At 38.5% G+C, this 25,014-nt stretch overlaps 2 protein-coding genes across 2 annotated transcripts; both read right to left on the bottom strand.

The window, feature by feature from the left end:
* Nucleotides 1-2,965: 2,965 nt before the first annotated feature.
* LOC131795734 (calmodulin-binding transcription activator 1) lies at nucleotides 2,966-18,548 on the bottom strand. The gene is made up of 13 exons (XM_059113341.2): nucleotides 18,186-18,548; nucleotides 15,615-15,682; nucleotides 14,429-14,468; nucleotides 13,678-13,776; nucleotides 12,714-12,785; nucleotides 11,548-11,671; nucleotides 10,954-10,991; nucleotides 8,113-10,508; nucleotides 7,409-7,971; nucleotides 7,127-7,191; nucleotides 6,984-7,058; nucleotides 6,168-6,388; nucleotides 2,966-5,523 (listed from the first exon to the last, which is right to left on the bottom strand). The coding sequence occupies exons 1-13, from the start codon at nucleotides 18,309-18,311 to the stop codon at nucleotides 5,493-5,495; spliced, it is 3,918 nt and encodes a 1,305-aa protein (XP_058969324.2). The 5' UTR covers nucleotides 18,312-18,548; the 3' UTR covers nucleotides 2,966-5,492.
* Nucleotides 18,549-20,128: 1,580 nt separating this feature from the next.
* LOC131795733 (vesicle-associated membrane protein 3) lies at nucleotides 20,129-24,956 on the bottom strand. Its single transcript, XM_059113340.2, has 6 exons — nucleotides 24,845-24,956; nucleotides 24,599-24,641; nucleotides 24,324-24,402; nucleotides 23,013-23,092; nucleotides 22,188-22,239; nucleotides 20,129-21,681 (listed from the first exon to the last, which is right to left on the bottom strand). Coding segments are annotated over exons 1-6 (321 nt in total). The 5' UTR covers nucleotides 24,847-24,956; the 3' UTR covers nucleotides 20,129-21,616.
* Between the last annotated feature and the right edge of the window lie 58 nt (nucleotides 24,957-25,014).

Raw genomic sequence — 25,014 nt, 5'->3', positions numbered from 1 at the left:
ATAATTACTACTATGTCGCAATGTTTTTATGGAGTGTTAGGCAACGAAGGAAAACGATATTGCTACGATCTCAGAGTTAACGATGTGTGAATCCTTTCTATTGTCGGTGGAAATTTCCGATAATCGGTTGGTTTAAAACAATTTTTATTTTGTTTACTGTTGTTAATGCTATAGCAACTGACTCGTGGGTCGCATTCCACATGCAAAATATCAGAGAAGGCGTTCCAAAAAAAACTGACTTGAAAGTTTTTTCTAGAGGACGAAAAAGACACGAAATTGCTTTTAAACTGTGTAGAATCGTTGATTATCTAGGTAAAATTTTATTTTCGTGTTTTACGAGCGAGTTGTAACACGCTCATTGAGGTAAAAGAGTTGTATTGTGTTAACGACATCGGCAATTGATGAGCTTATATTGTACACTTCGGGAGTTTGTCATGAAACAAAATTCGCCGGCTTAGCGTTCCGAATATCATGTTTGCACCCTTGAAATTACAAACAAATTAACAGATTTTTCCCTGCTCCCGTAGTACAATCAGAAACGGGGATGCTGTATCGTTTGTAAAGTTCGACATAAAGCTATAAGCTATCTTATATTAAAAGGAATCCTTTGAGTAGAACAGCTGTGAACCCGTGCGATATCTTCCGGAAAAGAAAATTGGGAAAAGAGTTTGATATTTCTCACAGAGGCTCAGGAAAGGGAAAAAAAGAAGGAAATTGCATAATCCTCACAATTTTTACATACCATTGAGGTTATATCTAAATCGTCCACCGCTAGAAAAAAAGGTGCATTGAGTGCGACTGATGATTCTGTAAATCTCTTTTTGAAAGAACCCAACAAAATTTTACTTTCATCACCGAAAACAATGCCCAATTTCCTAAATTAACAATCTTTTTGTTGCCTTAAATAATAATTCCATTTGCAGTTACATCTTCTTGACAACTAGGCCCTGAAAATTCTTTGCACTCTCATTGATGAAATCACCCCCAATTTAGTGGATACCCTTACCAATGTTAAGAAAATTGATTGAAATCACTCAACTGAACTCCGCCAAAGTAATTTGCTAAGGAAGAATTTTACACCGACTCAAAACACGCAGACACGCCGGGTAACCAAGCGTCATGAAGTGGTTCAAATTGACAGTTTTATAGAACAAAACACCAGCAAAACAAACCTCTCGAAAGAAAGGAGGCTGACAGATGATTCAGCTAGAGTTTTTGTCCGGTATCTACGCTTAGACAAGATCATTGGCTGATAGCCGTGGGAAAGTTTGGATGTTTAACCGCGAATGAACAAGATTGTAAGTTCGGTTTAATAACTTTAGGAAACGGCTTCAGTCAAGGGGAAACTTAAATGAGGTGGGTGCTATTAATATCGCGCCATTTAGCACGGTTGAACACTTGCGCAAGAGATAATTTTACCACCCGTGACAAAAAAAAATAAGACATTTGGTTGAGAACAAGAGGGAAAATTATTAACAATACAGTAAAACTATATTTCTAGTTAAAAGCCAACCCAACACTGCCAGGGCAATTGAAATAGGGATGATTGTAAAGCTCAGGGTTTATATCGTTCCATGATTTTAGTAACAGTGTATAGGTACTTCTGCTTACATTAAAATACTCCGCAATTAACTGCAATTGTCAATACGTGGCCTTGGCCTTGACGCAGCACGCTCAAAAATTTCTCGGCGAAGATTTACTTAGCTTAGTTTGGCGCAACGTTTACGAGCAAAATTCATGAAATGGGAATGGAAGATTTAACATATATACAGTAATGTGCATCTTTAATGACAGTTACTTTTTTTGGACTATAACACGATAAAGAGGGTACTGAATATCAACTGAGTAAATCAGAATCAATAAATCAAAATACCTATGTACATGCTATATTAAATTTTTTCTCTAACTCATCAAAATCCTGGAATAGTAAACATTGAATATACATAAAGGTGAATATACAAAGAGGTGCAATAATTAATGTAATTTTTATCATTTCGATTTTTTTGACGAGTACATACAAAACTCAGCGAACTTTATGAGAAACAAGTTATGAGAAAAATTAACCTTTGATATAATTGGCTGAAAAAGAGTAAAGTAGAATCGCGGAGGACTGTGCACTGATCAGCGATTTGCATTAAAACCAGAGGCTCTGGAATTTTCATGGGAGTGTGGGAGAGCCCTATTAACTGGGTGGGTGGGGGTGGTGGAGATAAAAGGGGCAAGTCTAATGCAACTGGGTCGTCTTGGTACGATTTGGAATTTATGTTGACGTAAAAAAAAAAGCATTAGTAAACAAGATTAACAGTTTTTTTAAAAAATAATGTCAACTTTTTTCAAGTCTTCCGCGATCGCAGTTGGTCCAGATGCAATGTTATACTTCACAATTTGTTCCAGCGCCGCAGCACATTTCTCTCGATCTAAGTTTCGCCGCTCGACTTGAGAATACGTCTGCGAGAAGTAAAAATTAGTGCTTCTTTGCACCGAAGCTGAGAGCAGACAATCAGAACACTCTTGCACATCCTTCTTCAGTAACCAATCGTACGAAGAATTAATATCAATCCAGACTTAGTCACCCGAGTTTTCTAGCGCTTCAAACAGTTTGCTTGTTTTTACTATGAATTCTCGTGAACCCCTCGAGATAATCAACTTCACCAAGTGACCTTATGATAACGTTAGATTTGGTCGAAGGCAGTCATCTGTAAAGACCTCCTAACCTCCTGGCATCTAATATTTCCTTTCGACATCGCCCCCTAAATCACACGTTAAGATCACGAGAACAAAAGTGATGATCACCAACTGAAAGAGTGAAAAAAAATTCTCTTCGTAACCCTCTTAAGAAACGGGTGTAATGGGTGAACTGTCACAATGACTTGGTCAGGAGTCGAACCCAGACTCTTCGCTCTCGAGTCAGGCGCGCCAACCACTATGCTTTCGATCGAAATTAAACCAACAAACGACACCTCACTCTGGCATGGATCATTTAATGATCAGGTGTTATTCAAATTCACCTACAGAGACTACAGACTGTCCTATATGGACAATTAAATAAAACAACTTGGATCATTGTCAGTATCTGAGCAATTACACACCTACCCCTCCCCTAACCCAACATTAACCCTCACTTATTATCAGTTGACTCTTGTTGTTAGGGGAGGGGTAGGCGCGTAGTTGCTCAGATACTGACATTGATCTCAGTAATTGACAGCGACTGTGATATCACATCAATACAAATTAAATACTGTTAAATATACCCAAAGTACGATAAGGCCTTTCTCTCTTAAGAGACATGATAAAAAATTAAAAAAAAGAACACTCAAGGTTTAAATAACAGGGGCTTTTCAAATCTTTCAATCCCAAAAGTGACTAGAAAGGAATTTCTCCCAACAATATTCGTTCATTTCACACTGAAAGGTATTGATAAAAAAAATAATGTAAACTAGTGTTTCTTGTTTGATCTGACACCAGACTCTCTATACTAAAACAATAAAGTGTGACAAACAGTGTAGAGAATTGATATGTCGAGCTTAGAAATGAAGGGGTTGAAAAAAATCACCGATGAGGGAACATTTTCAAGAATAGAACACTAGGTAAATACATTAAATCGTATAAAACTAAACAAATCTTACTAAAAAAATTATCAATTTCTTGATTAGAAGCGTTTGAATACCGTATTATTTGAATACCCGTATATTCTCCATTAAGTGTTCCTTTGGAACGAATGAATAAGTTTGAATTATTGCAAGGTCTACAGCCCTCGAAAAATAGGCGAATGGGAAAGTTCTTTCACCACAAGTTGCCCCACCATACCCTGGACATAAGGAATGAAACAATCTTCATTTGTGCCTCTCCATGGAGAGGGAAGGCAATTAATACATAAAGGGGGGGGGGGGGGAGAGGAAAGGATGACGAAAGTTTTTGAGGAATTTTTGGGATGGAGTCATTTTCAATTTAGTGTCGAAAGTAAATCGATATTACTTTGGTTTTCCTTTACTTCATTCTGTGATTGGTCCACAAAACTCGCACCACTCTCCCAACCAATCAGATGCAAAACTAAAAACAATCGCGACTTTGTCATTCGCGTTTTCGCGCGCTTCAGGCAGTTTGCTTGTTTCAACTTCGAGTCCTCATTGGCTACTGATGACGTCAATCTTTTTTCTGATTAATAGCTGTGATAACTTTTGTTTTGGTTTTAAAACATTCAATTAAAACTGCTCTAATAACGGAATCGTATTTTGGATAACTCCATTTCTTCAGGTTTGGAGGATATCAAGTATTCGCCTCGAAAAGACTGTTGGAGCTGTATCCGTGTTCGTCTTAAACCCCCCTTCTTGGAATCATCATTACGGTGAGAAATTGTACATCTGAGATTTCTTCCAGAGTCCAGAAAAGTCTGCACGTTGCGAAAAACGACTTAAAAAAATAAAGTTGTAAATATTTGAAATTGTGCGGTCACGGATACAGGTGCAACGGAACTTTTACAGGCAGAACCGATGTGTGAAAAGCCGACTTTAGATTGTTACAGTACAATGAAAGAAAGGATCGACATTTCTCATGTCCTAAAGTCAAAAGCCAAGTGATCGCTATTCTCGAAAACATGCTTTGCAGACAGGAAATGGTTCGTCACGCAATACTTCCCAAGAGAGTGGTTGAGTGACGTGGCTAGTCACACGAATGAAGACATCACAATATGAATGCAGTAAGCTCGACTTACAAATGAAATTTACGCCTCAAAGAGGCAATAACGCCCCAAAAATTATCACTTTTTCACAGCGTACGCCATATACCTCGAACGGAATTTTTAAAAACCAATCTACTTGATAAATTATATCAAAATCATGTCCAAATCACTGTGTAGACTTGATATGAGCAATTACGTAAATAAATATTCGCGTCTATCGCACTCACCACAAAATATCTATACCCAAACAATGTGCAATTCTTAAAAAAATAACGCAAAAATACACCTTGTAAACAAGTTATTCCCACACCGACTAGAAAAAGCCCATATTACGCGTACATGCGTATCACTATGCTACTCATCACGTGATAAAAGCAAAGACATACGATTGGCCAAACTGACCACTCTCAATACCACGTGACAACTAAAAAATTAAACATCTCACTCACTTTTCGCAACTTTAAGAGGCAACATTTTGACGAAAAGATTTCAGCGTTCGGCCACGGTCGGTGGAAGGGGAGTACATTGAACAGATTTTTTTCATAAATTAAAACCACTCTCACTTGAATAAATATTTCCATAAATTGGAAAACGCCACAGAAAAGGGCTAACTTCTCCACCGAGATTACAAATTAATTAATAAATTATTAATGTATGAATAGCTACTCTGTTAAAACACGAACTGGTCAAGAAGGTTATTGTTGATCTCACTGCTTTCCACCAATGACATTCCGCTCTTTTAAACACTTCCAGGGAACTGCAAACCGGATCCCAGCTATTCCAGTATTACTCACTTTCAAAGAAAAAGAAATTGTTACATCTGGCTATGCGTGTTATCTTTGGATCTGCAAACGAGGGAAAAACTTTCTAAGGAATTATGGTAAATGTACAGGGAAGGTAAAATGATGATAATCTCACACCAAAGGAAACAGAAAAGTTACAAACAGATTATAAACTCTCAAATGTAAGTACGATTTTTTTTTGACAACTTACGTCAACGCTAGCAATAGATAAATAAATAGACAAACAAACAGATAGACTGTCACGTTGGTTGACACGTAGGCAATTAAAGACACAAACAAGACAAAAAAGACAGACAGACTAATGGTCTGGTGGGCTGGAAAGAGGAGAGCCAAGTAAGCACGCGGAAGGCAAACACACAGACAGACAGACAGACAGACAAACGGAAGACTAACTGACAGACAGACTAACAGACGAAAGGACCAACTGACAGACTGGCAGCCAGCCAGACGGCTGGACAGACAGACCAACGGAAAAACAGACCACCGAAAGACAGACCAATTGACAGACAGACCAATTGACAGACAGACCAACTAACAGACGAAAGGACGAGCCGACAGGTTGTAGCCAAACAGCCAGACAGATGGAAAGACGATCGAGCAAACAGAAAGATATCGATACAAAGGAACTTAACAACGTCACACAGATCTCCAGTCGAAAGATCAACTAATAAAAACAGCATCGTTACCTGTTGGATACTTTTTGCATGTAGCGAGCCTCTTGTCGTTTGTTTATTCTCTCTTCTCGTCGCCTCTGTGACGAACGTCTTCTTTCCCGATAACTTCTGAAAGTATTCTGTATAATGGCGGCTGCCCGTCGACTCTTCTTGAACCTTTCGTGTTCACGGTATGTACGGTACTGGCTCTGAATTATCCGAGCTGCGCGGGTCATTTTTTTGAACGCGATAAACTATTTTGCAAAAGGATAAAAGAGTGCGCTTAGTTGTCAACTGTGAACTAAGTTCACAATATCAGCGTATTTCATTGTTGTATTGTGGTTTCTTTGGGAGGCTCAACGTCTTACCCAGCAAAATTAGAGGGATCGAAAAGGGTCAGATCGTCCGACGCAAGTTGATTTCCCAGTCGATCAAAATAGTTCTCTTGCTACGCTTACGCACTGGTAAAGCACCAGAGGAACCACAATCCAATCCTAGGTAAACTGGTTTTCAGAATTTTCCTAGCTCTCCAGAAATCGCCATGACTTGGCTGCTAAAATTATTTTTTCCCACGCTTCTCAGCAGATAATTGTTTTGCTTTGCGTTTCTTGGGCTAACAAGGTTTTCCCGCACTTGAGTGGTCAGTGGGTGCTGCCGGCTAGATCAGGTCAGTAAGTTTCATTTTTCTCCCGCCCTTGAAACCAGTTATGTAATCACCCTTCAACTACTCCCCCTTCGTCACAATTGACAAGGCAAGAGCACAGTCAAGCGCTTAATACGAAGAAGCCGTGCGCACTTAGGCCGAGAGTCAGCGGTTGGCGAATTTTTGACAAAAGTTGGGTAGCTTACCTCTTTATATCTACGATAATGGTGCTGAATCAGTATGGCAGCTTCTATTTCCTGCTCCTGTTGGTGGCGCCTTGTCTACAAAAAATCGACGTAAAAATCAGAGCTGTAAGGTTAATATGGAAAGCTAAGAGAACTAACCCAACCTTGTAATTTCTGTAGGCATTCTGGATGATCTTGGCTGCTTCGTAGAGTTCCCACTGCTCACGATCTGAAAGGACAATTGAAATTCACGTTGCGAAATTACTTTCATCAACAAAACTCGAAATTAACTTTATTTAACCAATAGGAGACTCAACCATCATAGGGCATGAACGAACAATTGAATTTCAAGCGCCACAATTTTCTAAAATTTATTCAAGTGAGGGTTTGATCTGCTGACGACTTTTCTTTTTCTTTGACGCGACGAAACCCAACAGATTTCCTACCTGTTAACGTGAGATCCGAAAAATCTCTTTCCAACAGCTTACGAGAACTTGAAATGAACTCCTGAAATTCAGTCGTGTCTGGTCCAGAAGGAGAGGAATGGGGCGAGTTAAGAAAGACGGGAGAACCTGGGGAGAGGGAAGACTTGGAAGAGCATGGCGTCAAAGGGGAAGATTGGGAAGAGGCCGAGCTGAAGGTGCGCAGCCTGGCTGCCGGTCCCCAAGTCACGGATGTAATGAGTTCTGAGTTTTCGTGTAACGGAGATAAATGAGCGGATATCCGGTGATTTAGCTCTGCCTCCTGTTCTGCCTCGTTTATCATCGAACGTATATGCACCAATGTTTTTGCCAGAGTCTTAGCTGGTTTTCTACTTAATTGAGGCTCCAATTTATTTTCATCAACGACCATTGGCGAGTTTGCTCGGTCAACCATGTCAGCATCCACAGGAACTGGTAACAACGAGCAAGAATTAGGGGCCGGGACAGGAGTCAGTAGAGAGTCACACGATGAGGCCATTGGCGATGGGGTTCCGTCAGAATCACGGTCCATTCCGAGAACTGAACGACTGTAACGGAAAGGGATAAAAAATACAAGATTAGCCCAAAGAAAGAAATAAAAAAGCGAACCATTTTGAAAAGCAGGAAAGACCAGCAAACTGAGTTCATCTAAACAGAAGGAAAAAAGATATTACAGCCAGTAAACCCACCTAAATGGAGAGGACATCACATAGTCTTCAATCAGATCAACCACGTCTAAGAAGCCTCTATCCCTAGCTAGCTGCAAAGGCATACGACCTCGCGCATCGGGCTCTAATAAAGCCTTCGGTTCGGCCTCTAACAGCGGGTGGGCAGTGTCTGTCTGACCAAGAGCGCATGCCCAAGTCAGCGGAGTGCAAGCAAATTCGTCCTTCCTGAGCGGGTTCATTTCCTCTCTGACAAGCTGGCTTTCACTCTCACGCCATAATTTCAACAGTGTGCATATCAGCCGGTTAAAACCCAGCGCAGCGGATAAGTGTAGAAGAGTCATTCCTCTGAATGGCTTATCCCCCTTTGTTGGGGCGTTTATAGCAGAGCCTATGGTTCGGTGGAAAAATTCACAAGCAACGATGAGTCGGTCTTCAAAAGTGGCGCATTGTTTTCCGTGTGTCGTGTCGTTTGCGGAATTGCTCGTCGGGTTCGAGTGGAATCTGGATTCTAATCTCTCAAGGCGGTCAAGTATAGCCAGCTTAAACCGGTCATTATCAGTGGCGAGCCACTCGTGACAGCTAGCTCCCACCACGGGTGAGTCACGCGCACGATACTCAAACACACAAGCGTTGCTGACGATAAAACCATTGCATGCGACTTGCAAGGTGACCAGGCCTGGGTCGTGAGGAGGACAGAAGCATCGCAAAACACCAGACTGGTATAAAATCGCGGGCACGCTACAACCATCGAACAAGCAAGTGTACGAACCTTGCTCCATCCTCCACTCGCCAGTGATAAGTACTTTAGCCCCACCCTCGGGGTAAGACCATTCGGGGGAGAAATCGGTAATTCGCGCCGAGACTGGAACGACCCGATTCCCTACAGGCGTGGAGAAATTGTCAGCTGTGTTACCCGCGGGGAGTGCGCGCGAGGAATTATTATTTAAGTCACTTGTGGCCGGAGTGCTAGTTTGCTGAGCAAAACCATGAACAGGAGAAGGAATCAGGCAAACCTCATTTGCCGTTGGTTGAGCAACAGTACGATTAATGGAATCATCTGCCATGTTTACTTCACTACAAACTTGAATGCCATTGTGAGAGGTCTGAGTGCTTGCTTCACTTACAACTGCCCCGGATGATGATTCAAGCGTGTTCTCGTTGACGTTAACGAAACATGACGTCACCACCGTGGATCGCACTGGACTAACAGGCTTCACAAATACATAAGACGTAGTAGATGACAGACCGGAAGTTGTCATTTGAGAGAAACAAGAGGTTTGTTCTTGGCTAGCGGAAGAGTATGGACTGGAAGAGAGCTGCGATGTAGTACAAGTACTGGAGGCATAACTCGACTTCGGGCTCCCAATGGAAGCTGTCAGACCATCACTACTTTGCTTGGGTGACGACGCGCTCATGCAGTCCGGAAAACAATCTGGAATCACATTGCTAAGATCACAGTCAAACATGTCGTCGAACGCAAGTGATTCCAAAGGCGACAAATTTGTCATGTCCACGGATACATCATTTCCATCAGATTGTGGCCCCCCCGGAAACGGTTCCTGGCCCTGTGGGGGTGCCCCTTCGTCACTTTTTGCTGAATCAGTCAAATGCTGTCGGGACTCTCGTTCCACAGGGAGTGGAACACGAAAAGGGCCGTCGAACAGCGCATGCCCGGAATCTTGAATATTTTGCCCTGGAAGACCAGCACTCATGGAATCTGACCCAGAGAAACTGAGCCGGGCGCCAGCATCAGACATATAGCTGCCATAGTCGCTAGAGGGACTTGAACCTAACTCTGCAACGCGAGGATTCAAAACGATCGAATTCCACTGGATGCCAGCGCTGTGATTCGTCTCTCCTGAGAGCGGACTGATAGGGATCGCATTCGACATGTGATTTTCTGGAAGAAATTGGCAAGTTGATGTGGTCGGAACATTCGTTGCCCCACATCCTTTGTCTCCAAGAGAGTTTTGTACCTGGTACGATAATGTGGACATCGAAGGATGCGTTACCATGGGCACTACCGAAAGTATAGAAATGTCTCTTAAAGGCTGGTGCTGCGAAAAGCTTGAAGGACTGGTGACGAACACGTGACCATTACTTGGGGTGACGGCTGCCTGGCACGTAACGTCATCAACTGTGCCCGAATCATTCCCTTTATGGGACGTATTCTCTTCCAAAGATGGCGAACCCTCTCTGTGTCCTGTCACGGTCAAACGACCTTGGTTATTCTTAGTCACTTTGATCACTTTTATGTTCAGTTTTTCAGCCCGAGCTTTGGCTTGAAAACTCTTGTTTGGAGAAAAGGAGATTTTGTAAATCGCCTTGTTCCGTTTCCGCTGTCGTTTGCCTTTGGAAGACGAGTTCTCGCCTTCTTCTGAAGATGACGGTGATCCGGGGGGACTTTCCTCTGTTACCTAAAATCCAAAAGAATTTTAGAATATTTTGAATTATAACTGATTCAAGTCTTAGGAGAGTTTCACCAGTAGAAAAAAAATGTTGCGCTTTCATCCAAGCCAAGTGGCCAATCCCCCAGCCTGAGCTTAACTACAGCTGTTCAGTAAGAGTATTGCTACCCCACTCCCCTCCTGGACGGGATTTTAATTCATGGCAATCCAACCCTCAGTATTTTGAAAAATTTTCCAGGCAGTTCTCTAATACCTGTTGTCTATTGGTATAGTTCCTGGGAGGGGAGCAACTGTAAATTAAAACACTTTGCACAAGCATTCAATACAGAAACCTAGCCATGTCTCGAATCAGGGCCTCTCGACCGCAAGTCCAGCACACTAAAACTTAGGCCACCGCCGCTTCCATAAATTTTAATCAATGTGTCGCGCTGAAAAACTGTTTTCCTTTACTGACCGTAACCTCAGGCTTTACATCCGACGAAACTCCCGAATCTGGAAGACAACAAAGAAATTGTCATGTTAAGCATGTTTTGGCCGTGAACTCAAAACAATGATCCTTGTTGCTTTAGAATACTGGAGCGGACGAAGAGATGCTCTTTTTTTTGACCAGTATGCTTCCCAAGAAGATAGAAGTGTGCATGAATACATGTCATAAAATCTTTTTAAAGTTTCATGGAGGTTATAAACGTGGCATTCAGCCGAATCCCCATTTATTTCGCAGTTTTTTGCTTGTTACATCAATTCAAGATGTAGCGAGGATGACATACACTGGATGTAAATTTTGGAATACAGAACCGTCTTCCCAACATTACATCTTCTAACCCTTCACTCCTAACATCAGGATGCAAATTCTCCACACCGTTCTCTATACATTTCTTAAGGTGCTGACATGGAGAATTTGTCTAATAATAAAGAGCTTCTTCAGTTGGTGATCATTTCCTTTATTCCCATGACCTTGATGTGTGATTCTGGGGTGATATTGTACGGAGAAATTAGATGCTGATCACTCTTAGGGGTCAAAGGGTTCAGGAACACCCTCACTACTTACAGATGGCTTCCAGCTGTTGTGAGATGTCATCACGGCTGTCAGGCGATGAGTACACAGAAACTGTGATGGGTTTGTTGCATTCTTCCACCAAATTCAAGTAATGAACCAGTACTATTTTTGGATTCTGAATGAAATTTAATTGAATTTTAGCAGTGATACATAAACCACTCCTTTGCCTGAATCTAAAACCTAAATCCCCTCTCCAATTTCCATCTACTTTCAAACATAATAGCTAAGAAAATATGTCAGACACAGTTTGATGCTACTCTGGTTTACAGATTTAATGAATGTAACCGAAGAAGTTACAATTCATAGACCCAACGTTTCGACACTACTGCCTAGTGCCTTCATCAGGGATGATCTAAACGCTGCAACAAGAGGTCCTTTTATATGATCACTAATTAGTGGCCTTTTTTTTTTTTCTGACAAGGTGTAAATAGGCGTCAGGAAGCAAACCGCCATCGTCACGATTTAAAGGAGCGTGGGCGGAGTTAATATGCCAAGCCTCCAAACAAAGGCGCTGGTGGTAACGCCGATTAGTGGTGATAATTTTAGAATTATCCCACCCAATTGTATGGTTAGTTAGGCAAGTGTTTCGAAACATTGGGTCTATGAATTATAACTTCTTCGGTTACATTCATTAAATCTGTAAACCAAAGAAGCATCAAACTATGTCTGATTGTCCACCTGGTTGCCATGTGAACTTTAATATATAGGAAAATATGTTTTTTCCTGACTTGAGAGGATCAATACATCGTGGGTCTCTTATGACAAGAAAAACGTTTAAAATAATCGCTTGTTGGATAAGAATACTCCCATAAGGTTCTGTGTTAACTTTAGTTTCTTTAAATGTTATTTTTGGGGGAAGGGGGAGGGGGAAGGGGGAGGGGGAAGGGAGAGGGGGAGGGGGGAGGGGGGAAGGGGGAAGGGGAAGGGAGAGGGGGAGGGGGAAGGTGAAAACAATGAGGGTGCTGTGGTGATAGGCTTTACCCTCCCTTCCTCCCTCTTCCCACCCCCCCAGGTTGTATTCTTTACCTGACACCTTACAGCTGTAATTGTGATTGAGGCAGAAAACAGCGGATAAGAAACATGATAAAGGGCCTCATTGTCAGGGTTGTAAAAATATATGTAACCCTTCCAACCCAAAGGCATGGCGCATAGAGTACCTGCAGCATCCAGTAGCAGCGACGATGAAATGTTGGTACCAAGGCAGAATGGGTGTATAGTACACTCAAACACTGCGAGGTAAAATATGCAAATTGCTTAAATACTCCATCTTTTATTGCTAAACAATAAGTTAAAGGTCACAGTTAAGGTCTTTCCTGTGTAATGGTCCAGTACAAGTGAAGTTTACCACAGTTTGCAAGGTACAAAGAGAGGATATTATTTATAGCAAGTAAACCCCAGTTATTTCAGGAAACTTCCCTAAAAGTTGGTTGTAACAGATTTTACTTCTTGCTTGAGAGGGAAACTGTTGAGTAGCATGTCTAGCTCAAGAACATAACACACTGACCTTTCAATGACTTAACCAATGACTCCTCAATCTAAAGCAAATTAGCCACTTAACTACCATCTCTCTTGCTAAAAAGGGGTTTTAGAGCAATTTTTGACCGAACAGTTAAAGTGATCTAGGATTTCTTTATTTCTGCTTTAGTTTGCTATGTCATTGGTCCAGAGGATTTGAACCATCCTCTCAGCCAATCAGATGCAAAACTTGTGAGAGATTTTTGGCGTGTTTTACTGTATGTACATTTTTTGGTTAACGTCTATCTGAGCAGTACTGGAAAACCCAATGTGTGTTAGTCACCCAAGTTTTCCAGCATTATGGGTTCTCGTTGGCTCTTAAAAATATTTCCTCTCACTCACACTGGCCATTGTTATTTGTTTGGTTTTGGTTTCACAACTCTCAGTTCAGAAGCACCTAAGTACATTCTTTCAACCCTTAACACCCTTACATCAGTATACATTTTCTCCATTCTGTTCTCTGCTGATCATTTCCTTTCTTCTCATGACTTAAATGTTTATTTTAGGGTTGATACTTATAGGAGAAAATAGTTAATAATCACTCTTAGGGGTTTAGGGGTTCACCTCACTACAATGAATACCATTCATTTGCGGTGACAAAGTTACCTCAATTCCGTCAACCTTTAGTTTTGTGTGATCCTCCCTTATTGTATTTCCTGATCTTCTCTTTTTCCATGTATAACCATCCTTGCGATAATTCTTAACCTAGACAATACATCAAAAGATTAGTGACCAAGAAAAAAAACATCAGGCAGAGGAATCATAACAACATTCAGCTTTGTGCTATTTGAAACCTTTGTTACAAGCATCTTGGTAAAACTCATTCACCATTCTGACCTTTACCTACACCTGAGTCTATTAAGATCAAAAATACAGAAAATAAAAAGTTGGACAACCCTATCAGTAAGAGCCAGTGGCCAAAAAATAAAAATAAAGCAAAAACAGCTAACTAGTCAACCATTTTTAGGCCAATACTTTCCCTTTATTTCACTCTAAGGGCTGTTAGAAAATAGAAAAAAATTACTGGTATTCAAAAGGCATTTAGGAGAAATTGGTACAGTAGCCATTTCCCAGTTTTCAGTGGAACTGAGAGCATAATTTATTTGGAAGAGATCAAGATAGGTGAAATGATTCCCCATTCAGAATATGCTTTAAGGGACAACTCCAGGTTTCCCATCTTCTGTTCATTTTCTTTATTTTTATTGTCTCTTGTGACAAAGAGATTGAGCTACAGCCAGTGCCACACAATGATAAGGTTAAATTTGGTGCAGAAAAAAATTTTAATCTTTAATAATGGTATATTTTAAGGTAAGCGCGTATTTAATTTAACTACTAATGAAAAAGTGCTCTGCTTTACCTTGCTTCGATCAAAGAGAAACATGGATCCATTTTCAGGCCTGTTAGGAAAAAAATATTATTTTCCCTTAATTATTCGAGTAAAATTTAAAACACTACATTACACATTTATACTCAATAATTTCCCTTAGGTGCAAAAATACATGTGGAAAGTTTTCTTCAGACACAATGGATAGTCCCAGAAGCTCATAGTTTTCCTAAAGCAAAGCCTGTGAAAACTGTACACTTGGATGAACAGATAACACCAAAGCAAACATTAACCAGTCATCCACTAGGCAGAAAAAAATGTTTTCCTTCAGGGCCTGCCAGATGAATCATGCTGTTTAGACCCATATTTTTTGGTGTGCAATTAAATCATGTGTACTTATGAAAATTAATTGCTTGTACAAAGTGGTCTAAAAACCAGTGTTTAGTTCCATACAATATTAATATGGAATCTCAATAACCCCGTAACTCCCATGAGTGACCAAGACAGAATGTCTCCTTACAATATCAATACAATATCAACCAGATAAGTGATGAGAATAAAGAAAAATATCAATTTGGGAATAATTATTTGATCTGCTAAATTCTCTGAACTAGCATTATAAGAATTGTATGGTTGACAGTAAGGAGAATTACATATTTGATCTGGGAGTTAAAAGGTTAAACATCCAAACAGTCCAACAAAACAACAAACAGTTCCTGATTAGGTCAGAAAAGATATGTTCTAATAGGTGACCTCAGTCTATGGAGTTGACCCATGCAAATAGAGATTATTTCATGGACAGGGCCAATGAAAAAAATTTTCATTCACAAGTTGTGATGCATAACAGAAATAAACAAGTGAGCACAGCAAATGAGTGAGAATTTTCCATGCATTGCATCAAGAGAATAAACTTTGTTCAAGTAGTTTCCATGGTATGACGTTTTTATTTCATTCACACTGAAATTTTGTCTCACTGACCAACACTTTCAAAGATTGGAAGCCATTTCTTACCCTCACCTACGAAGAACTAAATCGTGTCTCTGATTGGATGAACAATTTACTTTCACAGTTGTTCATTCAGTATGTAAGAAATAAATATGGTTCTGAGGACAAGACTGAATGAAGAGTGACTCAGCCAGACTTCTTCAGTGACTATGCCTCTCAGAACAGCTCAGCTAAAATGTATCTATCCTTTTAAACTCTAACTGATTCACTTTACCTGTCAGGAACTGTTCTTGTCACCCAGGTTTCATGGTTGCTAAGGCTTGTTAACAAAGACAAAACCTCCTAAAATAGAAAACAAAAAATATGAGTAATTTCCTTGATGATGGTTAACAGTCCTAAAATACTGGTTTTTATTTGTTGTGTTTACTTTCAAAATCCAAGCACAGATAGTTTGAATTTCAAACAATAAAATACCAGGAAACAAACCAGAGTGGATTGGTTTTTTAGCAAAGACCAGAAACACAGTAAAGTTGAAACTAAATTTTAACCCTTTAACTCATATGAGTGATTAGCATCTCATTTCTTCCCACCATATCACCCCTGAATCACACATTAGGAAATGTATAATGAACAGTATGTAGAATATGCATACTGATGTTGAGGTGTAAAGGGTTAACATAAGGCTTCTGGTTGGTAGAGTGATTGGGACTTTCCAGAAACACATCCAAGGTGCCAGAATAGAATGTTGAAAATGTGAAAAAGCTGTACCATGCTTCCTTATTAAATCACAGTTTATCCACTTGATTTAATGGTTCTTTAGAACTCCCACTCACAACTCTCGGTTTATTCAAAAGAAACACACACTAAACGTCTCGTAGTAAGCGTGTGGAACAGTACCATATATAGGTCGATAAAACATGTGCTACATACATGTTTGTTTGGTTATGTATAGATTTTTTCAAACAAATTCACTTATTAATGTCAATCAAGTTAAGAATAGCTAAAATATCAGCCAGTTTCCAACAAGAACTCAAATTTAGGAAGATCTTAAAAAAAGGATTGTCTATTGGTAAACATAAGTTTAAAATGAAAAAAAAAAAAATAATAATAAAAGCCGCCGTTGAATACAGATTAAGATGTCTAGAAAGCTATTTCTGCCAAGTATATATGATAGCAAGACCTAAAGTAGACAATTATAAGCAATAAACAAATGCTAAATATGCAGAATTGAAAAGGAAATTTTTGCATGACAAAGATCTAACTTAATTTACCGTGTTGTAAGAAGACTACAGAACAGTGCTAAATATAACTTTTCATTTCCTGTCTGCACACTGAAAGTTTCAATCAGATATTTTAAAACCCCAAGAATCTTAGTTCAAAATATTGTTGCCGTATAGAAGAAGTTTTGCTTTGTTAATTACAAACTCAAGAATTTGATGCATATAATACACATGATACCATGATCAGAGTTCCAATAATAACACAGGTGTAGTTCAATATGGATAATGCAGGCACCTTTAGTATTCCCACAAGACAATAAGCCAATTAGAAAACCAAAAACAATAATAATACAAAAAAGATGCTTGCCAAGGTATTACCATTTATCTAAATGCTGTCTTGGCTTGGTCATTATCTAATGTAACAACTCTAAAATCCATCTTTTTAAACAATCATAAATTTAAAACATGCCACATAGAACTTACAAAATAAGCTGATAAGACTAAAATTTGGAAATCTATTTAAGACTTTCATGAATAATAAATGTATGGTCTGGAAGGAAAACTTAATGAATTAAAATGCAGAAAGAATGTTGTCCAGCTTTGAGACTTAAAACCACCAACACATCAGCTTAATTCCTTAGAAGAAAATAGGAAATCCATTTCTTGCCAGAAGATTTATTCTCACCAATAATAAATAACAATTCCACAAAGTTATTTTCAGGTTTGGCAAATTATTTTGCTCAAGTGGGTGGGTTAATGGATAAGAAAATGAGTGAGAGACGAGCAATAAAATATTCATTTCGCAAAAATTTTTGAATAGGAAAGGCCTACAGGCAATTCTTGCAACATTTTTCCTAGAAACGGTTGGAGACCACACTGCTGATTTTCCTAACAAACACAAGTTGAAATTCGCTAAGGTGGAACGCAAAATAAACCGAAGTTGAGATTTTAAGCAGTCAATCATCATACAAAATGTTTGTGTAGGTCGCCAGATAAAAACAAGTAGTTTTTCTAGCGTACCACCACTGTGTACACCACCAAATTTTTATCTTGATATAAACGTTTCATGAGCTTTCCGAGCAATGTAGGACTAGATAGTTTATGAAAAAGACCAAGATCAGGGCCGATGAACCGCGAAAATGTTTGTTTAACTATCGTCTGAACGCGCGTTCGTTGAGGAAAGATACAGCTTAACTCAACATCTGGAGAAAATTGTTATCATCTCTGTAGGCAGGAAAAAGCGAACCAAATTTCAGAGCTCATTATTATTCTACACATTCTCATCTGTGTAAAACTATTACCTTAAGAATTAAACTATTGGAGAAGAGTAAATATTCGACGTGAAGCTACAGGGTTAACTGTCAAATGTCACGTATGGGCACTCGAGCTTTGAAATTATCCAATTCATAACATAAGGGATAGTTTTATCGAAGTTTTTAGATCAAACACACTGATGGTAAATCGAAAGCGAAACACCATAAAAGCCCTGTTTCTAAAGATGTACAAAAAAAACTTTCAAGTCTCGTTGACATTGATTAAAGACCAGAGATGACATTTTAGTGAGATTGAATCGAACGAAGGCCTCAACTGAACGGAAACTAAGAAGAGAATGAACGTCAAGCTACCTCGTTACTGTTCCATTTGTACTTGACCGCCGCGAAGTCATCAGCTTTCTTGATTTTCGCTAATTTGTCAGGAAGAGCGATTTCCGAGGTGTTTGACTGCTCTCTAAAGTCCTGTTCGGCTGTCATTCCAAGATTTCCAAGGAGATTTCACCGCCAAATTTATCGCCCGGCAAGAGAGCGCAACGATGTCATCGCTTCGCACACTGCAATCCAGTGGCCAATTTGTGCTCATGCTAGTTGATGGCCCTTCGAAATTAATCTGGCCAAGATTATTGGATGATAACTAAGAGTCATGGAGGAAATCACTTCTTCACTTTGCGGCAAATAACACACCTGCCTGCCGCCATCTCTGTTCCCCACTATAATGCAAGTGACGCTAGGTTGAGCCTGCGAGCAAAATTTCCCAAGGCTGCTCTGGACTAAAGACTACTTCAAATATCGCATTTTAAGTGTACTAAACTGTCCGACCCTTGCCACTCCTCCATTCATTAATCAATCCTATTTGCCCCCCTCCACCCCCCAAACCCCACGATCTAGGCATCAATTCTAGACCATTTCTATTTTTCATCACCCCTTTGATTGAAATGTTTTGAAATTGTAACAAAAAATTCCTTCTTTGGTCACAACTGAGATATTTTTTTTACAGGTTACGTGATGCTCCAAGTGGAGAATGAGATGAACGATTATAATATCAGTGGCGGATCTAGAGGAGGGGCCTGGGAGGCCCGGCCCAGACGCTTTATTTTGGATAAAAAATTAAAAAAAAAAGAATTAGAGAAGGAAGAAAAGCCGGCAGGGCAGTCGACGAAAAACCGGCCTTCCCCCCCCCCCCCTTAGCTCAAGGTCTGGATCTGCCACTGAATATGTTCCTAAATTGGTCCTCATTAGCAAAAAGACAGAGACTATCCCACAAAGTTCTTAAATTTTCCAATCTTGTTATCCTCCTCTTGTTATTATAAACAAAGTTATTCCTAGAATACTTAGTTTTAAAAATTATTCACCAAACATGGTCTTCAGGGTTTTAATCTCTCGATGGAAAGTAGGTTGAAAATTAAAGACAATCTTTTTTTTTGGAAGCAGCAAGAAAACAGCGATTTGTTTGAGTGAAAATGGCAGATGTCAGATTTACATTCTCTGAACCTGTGCTGGAATGAATAAATATTTTCTAGGGCATTTATCAACAATTGTTGATAATTTTCTCTTACTGTCTTGAATTTTGTGACAACCACGTTATAAGAACAATGTAAAATCAAGCTAATAATTTCCTTTCTCCCTAAACATAAATGCACAAGGGGGTGGGGATAGTCTGTTCTATGGATTCGGTTTTTAAAGAGTAGCAGAAAAGTGAGCAAAAGAAGAGAAAAACTATGGGGGACTGGGAAGAGTGAAGGAAGGACTCTTTTCCATTGATGACATCCTGGCACATTAGACACAAATCACTGAGCAACAAAGAGCAGTTTCCTTCACAACAGCAGCAATATTGTGCACCTCTCAAGAGGTCAGAACCGTGCAAAAATTTCAGTTAACCCATTACATCCTTAAGATCACCATAGGACTTCTCGATACTGTCCTTTATACATTTCTTACAAGGAGAATTTGTCTAACAATCAAGAGCTTCTTGAGTTTGTGATCACTTCCTTTATCTTTATGATCTTAATGTTTGATCAAAGGGTAATGCTGTAACGAGAAATTGGATGCTTATCACTCTTTGTGGAGAAAAGAGTTAAATTCAATTTTTAAGAATGTTTAATGGGAGGGGAGTGTGTAAAAGAGTAAGTTAAATTCACGGTGTAGACAGTCGATATGTTACTTTGTAGAACAAACGACAGTTTAAGTTGATCATCTCTCCCAATCTTATCCTTGTTATCTCTGGGAGCAAAAAAAAAACAAAAACAAAAACAAAAATACAAAGCAAAGACACAAATAAACAAAAAGTCATTACATAGTTTAAAAAAGTGTTTTATTTCAGAGATGTAAGGAAGGGAAAATCAATGCCACTAACCTGGTTGTACATTTACTATAATCTAAAACATTAAATTCTTGGAGGGTGTAAAATTATGAATGACGTGTCTGGGGACTTTCTGGAGTACATGGATGAAGCTTACAGTAAAGCAAATTTTTATTCATGTTCTATTTCTGCAAAATACCTGCAGAAATTTGAAATTACAACCACTGTAGTTAATTACTTAAATTTCAGGTCCAAGGTTTACTAGATGCTTTTTTTACCAGATATTCAAGGTTTAGTTAATTTATGATTTTCTTTGTTGCACTGTCACAATAACTACATTACGGGGTTAAATATGACAAAAATAAGGTACTGAATAGTAAAGTCAGTTTTACGCAAAGGCTGCAATAATCATTACAGTACTTTTCTAGACTTAAAGAATTCCATGAGAGACATTTATAGGACTGACATATTCCTGTAGGAGACCTGGGTAGAAAGTCATCCACTCCATGCACAAGAAAAACTTTCGAAAAAGAAAAGCTACCATTTTAGTTGAGGAACTAGTCAAGGCCATTTTTTAATTTTTACTGAATAGAAAGGGCCATAATCTGTAGAAACTGTGCAAAACAATTGTATCACCAAACAAAGCAAAGATCAAAAAAGACCAAGCATATAAGCATTATTACACAATCCAGAGTTTCCCTTAAACAATTTTCTCTGTGATCCCACAGTGGGAGAACAAGTTTCATAGCTGTGAGTACAACTGCAATTTCAAATCAGTCATTCTTACATATTACCTTCCCCCTCCTCCCTCCCCCTTGCATGTATCTACCCTTCCCTCAGTATACTTCCTTCATCAAATTATGTCTTGACACTTTCCCTCCAAGGATGTCATTATTTATTCTCCTTACTGTCTGCCATGTGATGTTTTTTCAAAGAATTTGTTGGTGAATCAACTAATCATGCCTTCAATGATATTTTTCTTCATTCTCATTACTTGTCTGCTTGATATTGTATTGATATTGTAGGGAGAAATTCTGTCTTGATCACTTGTGGGAATTAAAAGGTTAACAAGTTTTGACCTAGAAGTTGTTCATCATTCAAGTCTCAGGCAAGATCAAAGTAACAAGTACTTTCTCCTTACAGTTTCAAGACAATGCCAAGCAAACAGCTGGATGTTGCCTCGATATCATGTGGAACTCTTTTCACTAATTTACAGGGTAATGCTCATCACCAAAAAGGGAGAATTTCCCATTGGATCTCTGAAGTTAAAGGTTGACCTTAGCATTACTCCAAACTACAATAACTTTTATTTCATTTCAAAACAGTTGGATGTAATTTTCAAACAGGATATATCTTAACTACTGGTCATTACGACATATGTACAGCAACTACTTAATAATGCTTTTATTAATTAAGGTAAAAAAAAAAAAAAAGAACCTTGATCCTTAAGTCAGTAGTAAGAATAGTTTATATCAAATATGAGTTAAGGTTTTGTAGTAGGAGCACTAGTAGGGTTGCTTTTACCAGGATTGTTTGCTACCACCCAAACTGAAAAAAACAAAAGAAGTCAGAAAATAAAAAATATCATCATCAACTACCTTAAAAACTAATGCACCAATCAATTACAAGCTTAAGATTAAAGTAATTAGTTCCCTTATGTGAGCAGATGGCTTGGAAGAAAAGGTTCACAGGGTCTACGTTTTAAAAGCTTGGTCAATGTGTAGAAATACATGTTGCTGATTTTGCCTGTGTTTCCCTGGCAATTCATTGGTATGTGTTGTACAACATACTTTGTGAACAGAGGCATGGATGACTTTACAACATCATGAATGAAGGTAACTTGTTCCCTAAGTAACCAAGATATGGCTCTTAAACTATTACTACAAACAGCACCTGGGATTTTTGTAAGACATCGTATATTTTTTAAAAAAATCTTTTAGGCTTTTAAGCAGTCATTGTATCGGAACCCAACAAAAATCATACAAATGACATTGGAATAATATACATTTAACCACCATAATGAAGAAACAAGGATGAAATCTTTATTGACTTACTGACAATGGCTGCAATGATTACAGCAATCACCACAATAAGAATTATCCACATCTGAAAGAATGAAATAAAAACAACACACTTAGCTATGGAAATCAGAAGTGCATTCTATAACTTTGTCAAGCCTGATGTTTCCAATTGGTATCCACACTTTCTGGAAATAATTCAGCAAAAAGAGCATTTATACAAAAGCGACTTTTCAGTGACTATCTTTTCATGTAATGATAATTGTAACCACAAAAATCTCAATGATATAGAGTACTTCACTACAGAGTGAAAGTGTCTTAGAGTGCCTCTACCCTTACTAAAGTAATTTAGACAAAATTAAGCTGTCAAATTATGGGAAGTGAATTGTGATTCCAGCTAGATTCCATTGGGCCAATTTGTGCCAAGGACTAAAGTAAGCAAAGATGACAAAGAATTCAAATGAAGGTCAAAGTATATTTGACAGATTTGTAAATTAAAGTGACTTTAGTAACAGTAGTCCCACTGTAAAGGTAGCTTCTGTATCATGGCTATGATCATGATCATTTGTGTCATTGGGGTGGGTTCTGAACTTCAATGAAGAAAAAAAAAACTTCAGTATCAAAAGTACAATTGTATGACAACCCTTTCACTTTAAAGATCGCATAGGTAATTCTCCTTACTGTCTGCCATACACTTCTTATGATATTAGTATGGAGAATTTGATATTTGATCAACTAATAATCTCCTAATTAATATTTTTCTTTATTCCCATCACTTACAGTATCTTCTAGGTATTGTATTGATATTGTAAGGAGAAATTCTTTATTAATCACTTGTGGGAGTTCAATTGTTTACTTTACCTTGCAGTTCTGCCACCACATTTTTCGCTTCAACCTTGCTGCACTATGTTCAAATTGTGATGCTCCAGCTTGCAATTGATCTGATTAATATAAAAAGTAAAACTGTCGAGCAGATATTTTTTAATTAATAAACATACCTGTAAGCCTTTTCCAAATTATAATTAGTACCAGATAAAAGACACATACACTGTAATTGTTTGATGACCACTTTAAAAGATATCGTATGTGCACAAAAGGGATTCCCATTTCAACAAAATGTTCCACTTCAAATTCCTCAAATGTTTTGGCAGGTGCTCAATCACCCTAGGTAGCTCTGTTTATTCTTTAGAAAGGTGACTGATGAGCTTATTGAAGTACATTTTCAAACAATTTCAACTCCAAAAACCAAATTATGAAGGAAACTGTCAAAGAGATGAAGGATTTCAACCGACTCTTAAAGTCCCTTGTCTTTCAAAAACTGGTGTCAACAACCTTTCAAAGAGGCTTCAAGTTTTTTTTTTTTAACAGTAACATCCTACAGAACCCAAAGGGTAACTTGCATTCCTGCAAAAATTTGCAATACACTTGATTAAAAAAAATACATATATGCAACTGTGCCTGTTCTGAGAAATATTCATAAAGGGATCTACCTAATATTACAAATCACAAGAATGGTAAACATGTGTGTTTTATTTCCTGTTTACTGAAGGAAGTATTTCCAATGCTATCACCAATTCTCAGCTGTCCTAAACTGACTAAAAGTAGAATGCTCTATAATTACCATATTGAGTACGAATTTGTGTAAAAATTACAAACATTTTTCGGTACTTGACAATGTAAAAACGGCACGTTAAGTTCTGGTATGTTAATTCTCATTTGTAAAGGAAAGAACACAAAACTTGTTTTCATGCCTTGACCAAGTAATTGATCAAGTATATTAGTACAACGCAAGATTGTTTGTTTATAGAATAATCGAAAACTGTAGCCACCGCAGTCAAACTTTGACAAGCAAACAATAATCTCTAGTATTCACAAAATTAATAAAATTACGACTGTTGCCACTTTGAGAGGTACGAAAAAGTTAACTTACGTCATTTGGATAACAATGACTGATTTCAATCTAAGATTATACTATTTAATATGGATCGCTCATTACAATGAGTCATGAAAACATGGAATGGTTGATTTTAAGTTATCCAATATAGATTTTTCAACAAAATTTAAAAATTTTTCTTGATTATGTTTTACAGAGAAACAAGAGTTACGAAAAACTTGCCCGGTAAACAAGTTTAAACGCCCACAAATAATAACAGACCATTCTCCCTTCCCTACCTGCTCGAGAATCAAGTTCTGACAATTTAGCATCTCTCTCCAACACTTTGTCGACATTCACTTTCATGATGTCGACGACCTGATAGAAGTCAAAAGACAAATACGTCAAGCATTCAATTAGAGCTTCGATGGAATAACAACGTTAGAAAACGATAGAGGATAACTTGACGGAAGACTTAAGCAGTAAATGAATTTCCTACAACGTGAAAAATTCTTAAATGGGGCTGTTCCAACAAAACAGATCAGTATTAACACATTCAAAATGTTGAAATTACCTCATCCACTTGGGCTTGCGTTTGCTGTAACCTTTTGTTCGACCTGAAATTTGAAGAACCAAAAAGTTTTCACTTTGAGAGAAATAGAACTTGGCAAACAACTCCATTTGGGTTGTGTGATCTATTTCATACTCTTGTAACTGCCGCCAAATTTACGCAACCGATTTGTAACGAAAACATAAAGTACATTTGACGAATTTTGCCGCGAAGTGTAGGTTTTTTTTAACAAAAACAGATTATACTTACATTTTTCCAATTTGAAGTACGCAACCGAATCAAAATCAATGCAGCAAATGTATGTTAGAGCTAATCCAACTTCCCTTTTCCACCACTAGATATACTAGGCAGTGACGTCATCCGTACAGTGAACCGCAATTTAGTTTACAGCGGAGCTACCCGTTGTGCGAAAACGAGGT

This window comes from Pocillopora verrucosa, chromosome 9, assembly GCF_036669915.1.
Source record: "Pocillopora verrucosa isolate sample1 chromosome 9, ASM3666991v2, whole genome shotgun sequence".
NCBI lineage: Eukaryota > Metazoa > Cnidaria > Anthozoa > Scleractinia > Pocilloporidae > Pocillopora > Pocillopora verrucosa.
This window is presented reverse-complemented; position numbering and strand designations above follow the sequence as displayed.

Bases quoted from the DNA above. Each gene is read 5' to 3' on its own strand.
- LOC131795733 (XM_059113340.2), bottom strand. The intron at 22,240-23,012 runs GTAAAGTAAACA...TCATTCTTTCAG, and splicing joins TGTGGTGGCAGAACTGCAAG to ATGTGGATAATTCTTATTGT. The intron at 21,682-22,187 runs GTAAGTCAATAA...TGTTTTTTTCAG, and splicing joins AATCATTGCAGCCATTGTCA to TTTGGGTGGTAGCAAACAAT.
- LOC131795734 (XM_059113341.2), bottom strand. From the start codon at position 18,311: ATGACAGCCGAACAGGACTTTAGAGAGCAGTCAAACACCTCGGAAATC. The intron at 14,469-15,614 runs GTAAAGTGAATC...TTTTCCTAACAG, and splicing joins ACAAGAACAGTTCCTGACAG to GCCTGAAAATGGATCCATGT. The intron at 7,059-7,126 runs GTTGGGTTAGTT...GATTTTTTGTAG, and splicing joins ATGCCTACAGAAATTACAAG to ACAAGGCGCCACCAACAGGA.